The sequence below is a fragment of the Montipora capricornis genome, chromosome 12, assembly GCF_036669925.1.
Source record: "Montipora capricornis isolate CH-2021 chromosome 12, ASM3666992v2, whole genome shotgun sequence".
Classification (NCBI taxonomy): Eukaryota; Metazoa; Cnidaria; class Anthozoa; order Scleractinia; family Acroporidae; genus Montipora; species Montipora capricornis.
Genome location: NC_090894.1, coordinates 29,437,123 through 29,441,812, shown reverse-complemented (window position 1 = coordinate 29,441,812; position 4,690 = coordinate 29,437,123). Strand labels below are relative to the sequence as shown.

The window sequence follows — 4,690 nt, the reverse complement described above, 5'->3', positions numbered from 1 at the left end:
ATATATCTTGATTTTAAGGCTCAAAGAAATGCCTTATGTTGTTGCTAACGTTATTTTGGAGGAAAATATAATGTGAGAAATCTACGATGGGTACTTAATAACCTGGCCAAATTTCGTCTTGATATGATTACCCTAACTGTATCTAAAAACAGAATACGTTTATTTGTTTGAAAAAAGGAGAAACTACTCGAGCCTACTTAAATCTCTTTTCTTTGCCAGCCAATCCCTAGCCTCCTTCGCAGCCGTTTGACGAGCCTAAAAACGGCTGCGAAGGAGGCTAGCCAATCCCCACCTTGAATCAGGGTATAGCGGGGAGAGGCCTGGGGTAGGGATTTACCTTGACCAATGTATTACTCATGCTTCAACCTCGTTCCCAGGGTCTCTCTTCTCTGCCTCCATTGTCGTTCTCAACTTTTCTCAACGACAACGGAGGCAGAGAAGAGACACCCTGGGAACGAGGTTGCGCAGGCTTGTGTGAGAGAGAGGGAGAGAGAGACTGGGTTTCAGTCCGGTGATACCCTGATCACATCTTTCGTATTTTCCTCTCTTTATAAACCAGTGTTAACTTTTTTTTATTTCTTAACCAACGCATTATCATGTCGCAAAGTTCTGCGAGTATCGACATGGAAGAATACGTGGAAGCAGCTGCATTCGAAATCGAAGATTTGAACACTTCCGCATCGAATTCCAATATGGCGGACCTTTCACAACCAATGCCATCAGATCCATCAAAACACTGTCAGGAACTTATCTATCGTCTGGATGCTCTGAGAAGAAAAGAGAGTTTCTTCGATGTAACAGTATCAGTAAAAGACAAAGAGTTCAAAGCTCACAGACTTGTGTTAGCAGCAGCAAGTCCGTTTTTTCTTTCACTTCAGGTCAGTGACATGAGAGAGGGAAAGGAACAGTTCATCAGGATAGAACTTGAAGAAGCAACGGGGTCAGTCATGGAAGAAGTTCTTAAATACATTTACACTGGTAATGTTGCAGTCACCAAGGAGAACGCCCACGACTTAGTGGCAGTAGCGGACTATCTTCTTTTACCAGGTATGAAAACTTTGGCTTGCGATGTTTTGGAGGAAAACATTACAAATGAAAACTGCATTTTCAATTATTACTTTGCCGACAAATATCAGTGTTTGGAATTAATGGAGGAGTCCTGCGAGTTTATTAATTCTAATTTCAGTTCAGTCATGGAAACAGACGACTTCCTGAAGCTCGATATTGAACAAGTCATGAAATGGGTGTCCAGTGATTATGTCACCGTTGGCTCTGAGGAAGAAATTTTTAAAGGAATAGTACAGTGGGTGTCTCACAAGAAGAGTGAACGAGAAAGCAACTTTGCTGAATTGTTGAGACAAGTCCGCCTGAAATCCATGTCTCACGACTTTCTTTTCAACGAATTAGTCAATGAAGAACTGGTAGCAACAAGTAATGCAAGTTTGAATTTTGTGTTGAGATCCATGAAGTGCATTGTTGATCCCTTCTGTGAAGATGCTGCCAAGCCACCCAGGAAGTGCTTGGAGAGGTGCGCAGATGTGATTTTTGTTTGTGGTGGCAGGACAGCCTTATGCTATGCACCCCAGAAGGACATTTGGTATCAGTTGCCAGACATGTTATTTGAACATCAAGATCATGCTGTTGTTCAATACAGAGATAAAATCTGCATTTTTGGGGGACAGCGTGTTGAACCCAGAGAATCTCAAGTAATAGAATACTTTCTTTCTTCCACTAATTCCTGGGGGACAGTTGAAGGAAGACATGAAAATGACAATTTTTTTTCTTTAGCAGTTCTAGCTGGTTGCATCTATGCATTAGTTAAATATTCATTTGATGCTGACGTTTTTCTCTATAAGCTCGATGACAATGTTTGTGAGGCTGTGGCTCATCCACCAACTATTCGCTATGGAGCTTGTTTAGTCAGTGATAAAAGACGCCTTTACTTAGTAGGAGGAAGTAGTTTGCCTTTGCTTCAAACATCTCAAACAGTGGAAAGGTTTGATCCTATCTTGGCCACATGGGAGGAGGTTGCAGCTATGAATGAAGCAAGATGTGAAGCTTTTGGAGCAGCCATGAATGGCAAGATCTACATAGCAGGTGGCATAAAGAAAATTGGGGGACATTATACAGTACTGAAATCTTGTGAGGTATATGACCCATCAACTAATGAATGGCAAGTCATTAGTAACCTCAAGGTGTGTCGTCAAGCTGCAAACATGTTATGTGTTCAAGAAGCCCTTTATGTGGTTGGTGGCTTCAAAGGCATACAAAAGTCTTCAAGAGAGTTATCAGTGGAAGTGTTTCAGTTAGGAGCATGTGAATGGAAAAGTAAGTCCACTATACCCACTAACTTTGAAAATGAAAATCCTGGGGATCGAAAGAAAAAGATTCATTTTAAGGCATGTGTTGCAGCGATCCACAAGAGCCTATTAGAAAAGCTAGGTGAGCTTTGACATATTGACATTTTTCTTATGACTCTCTCTTGGTGGCATTCCTTCAAATAGTGCCACCTGGAGACACTATTTCCTTTAATTCAGTAGAATTATGACTGCCTTATGGTGGCATTCCTTCCTAGTGCCACTTGGAGAAACTGTTCCAATATTTAAAGGTTATTTTAGCCATTTGTTGCCTTCGTTCATCTTTAATACAAGGGGTCTCCTGTTAAGGTGGTTTACTACAGTTTTCCAAAGAAAACGATCAAGATTTTGACATCTGTGAAATTAAAGCAACAGGATGTCTCTTCTGAAGAGTTAGTCACTGCAATTGATGTAAAATGTAATTTTACCTAACAAATAAATGCAAACCAGGTGAAAATGCTAAAGATAGTCACTGAGCTCCTGAAGGAGCAACTAGAAACTAGACATTTTTAAAGGCCTTTTCCTCAAAAACTACATATGTAGCCATACATCCCACCTTAACATTGCAGGATTTCCTTAGCAAGAAAAAATAATCACGTATAGACTGACAGGTTTTTCGCAAATGGCAAAAATGTTGATTTTTGTCTCCTTTGATAATAACTAAAAAATTGTCTGATAGATCTTTTTAAAAAAAATGTTGATGGTTTCACCTTCATATTGTTTACTAATTGAAATTCCCAGAATTTTATCCCTGGAGATCTTCTTGGTTTTTACACAATTCCTTTGAATGTCTTTTACAGTGTATAGATGGTATATTACAGGGCTTGAAATTAACCAAAAAATCCAGTCACAATTTTGCGACAAGATACGAAAATTTAGTCGTAATTTCACATCATTGTAGTCACAAAATCATCGCATTGCATTTTGTTGTCAGCGGTCTAGCAAAACAAAATATGAGCCCACAATACTGGTGTGTAAAGAAACCGCTGAAAATGGCAAACAATGTCAAAGGAATGGACTTGACTGATTAGAATGTAATGTGAAGTGCTAAGTTTCTACCCCATATGAACCATGTGAGCGTTAGCCCTACTAATGGAAATGGGCCCACACAAGGACAAAGAAAAACTCTGACCAGGGGTCAATTTAATAAAACTTTTACATCTTCAGTTCCCACGGCCTGCTCCCGTCTGACCTTGTAGCTCAGTCGGTAGAGCAGCGGGGATCTAACCCGAAGGTCGTGGGTTCAATTTCCACCCTGGTCTGAGTTTTTCTCTGTCCTTCTGTGGGCCCATTTCTATCTGTAGGGCTAACGCTCACATGGTTCATATGGGGTAGAAACTTAGCACTTCACATCACATTCTAATCATTTAAGTCTGTTCAAACATAAGTGCCACACGGCCAACGTTGCAAAAAACGTAATCCTTCCTTGTCAAAGGAATGGACTTGCTCACGTAACATCGCAGCTAAATTACACTACAATTACGCTATCTTCAGATTGAAGGAAAATTCACTGCTAGAAACAAAACAATTTTGTCATTTTATTCATTTTAGCAGAAGTAGCAGCAAAGTGGCAACTGCTAACCCTGTTGTTTTGAAAGAGTGAAGGTGAAAACAAGTCGCAAATTTTCAACTTCTCCCGATATCAAGTTAGTCGCAAAGGGAAAAAACTCAGTCGCAAATGCCACTGTATTGGTTGCAATTTAAAGCCCTGTATAGCTATTACTGGTACTTTAATCTGAAAACGTTCTGATCACATGGGACCCTCCCATTTAACGGGCTTAAAAACTTGTTAGTCTCAGTTATTTTCCATTTTGCCACCCCTCTGCTGATTTGTTAAGTCCCTAGAAATTAATGTTGACAGTTTTATACTATTTTTTGGAATTTGTTGTGTCAAACAATATGTTGACAAAAATTGGATGCACATGCTATCCTTTTGCCACTCAATCACTGATGCAAATGTCATTAAACCATTTCCAAGTTGCTGTTTGTCTTGGTTTCGAAGTGAGTCTTGGTGCTCAACTATTGAAAAAGAAATGCGCTTGATTTGCATGAGAATACGTAACTCATTTCCATTTGAGTGATTGTGCACCGGGACTCGCTTTGAAACTGAGGAATGCAGCAACTCGGAAATGGGCTATTAAAATGAGTTATTTTTGGAAGCGAGATAGATGGTAACTTTTCACTCGTTCATCTTAAACGACAAACGTAATAGGCCAATTTCACAACCTTCATAATACTCTTTGTTTGCCCTCCAAAAAATTGCATTGTAAGTCCCAAGACAAACTGGAAGCAATGCTTATGCAAAATCTTGGAGGCCAAACAAAGAGCATTAT

The 4,690-nt window shown here is 39.7% G+C and overlaps 1 protein-coding gene across 1 annotated transcript; it reads left to right on the top strand.

Annotated features, from left to right (window-relative positions):
* The first annotated feature begins 596 nt into the window (after positions 1–596).
* LOC138025619 (kelch-like protein 3) lies at positions 597–2,453 on the top strand. Its single transcript, XM_068872804.1, has one exon. The coding sequence runs from the start codon at positions 597–599 to the stop codon at positions 2,451–2,453; it is 1,857 nt and encodes a 618-aa protein (XP_068728905.1).
* Positions 2,454–4,690: the final 2,237 nt, after the last annotated feature.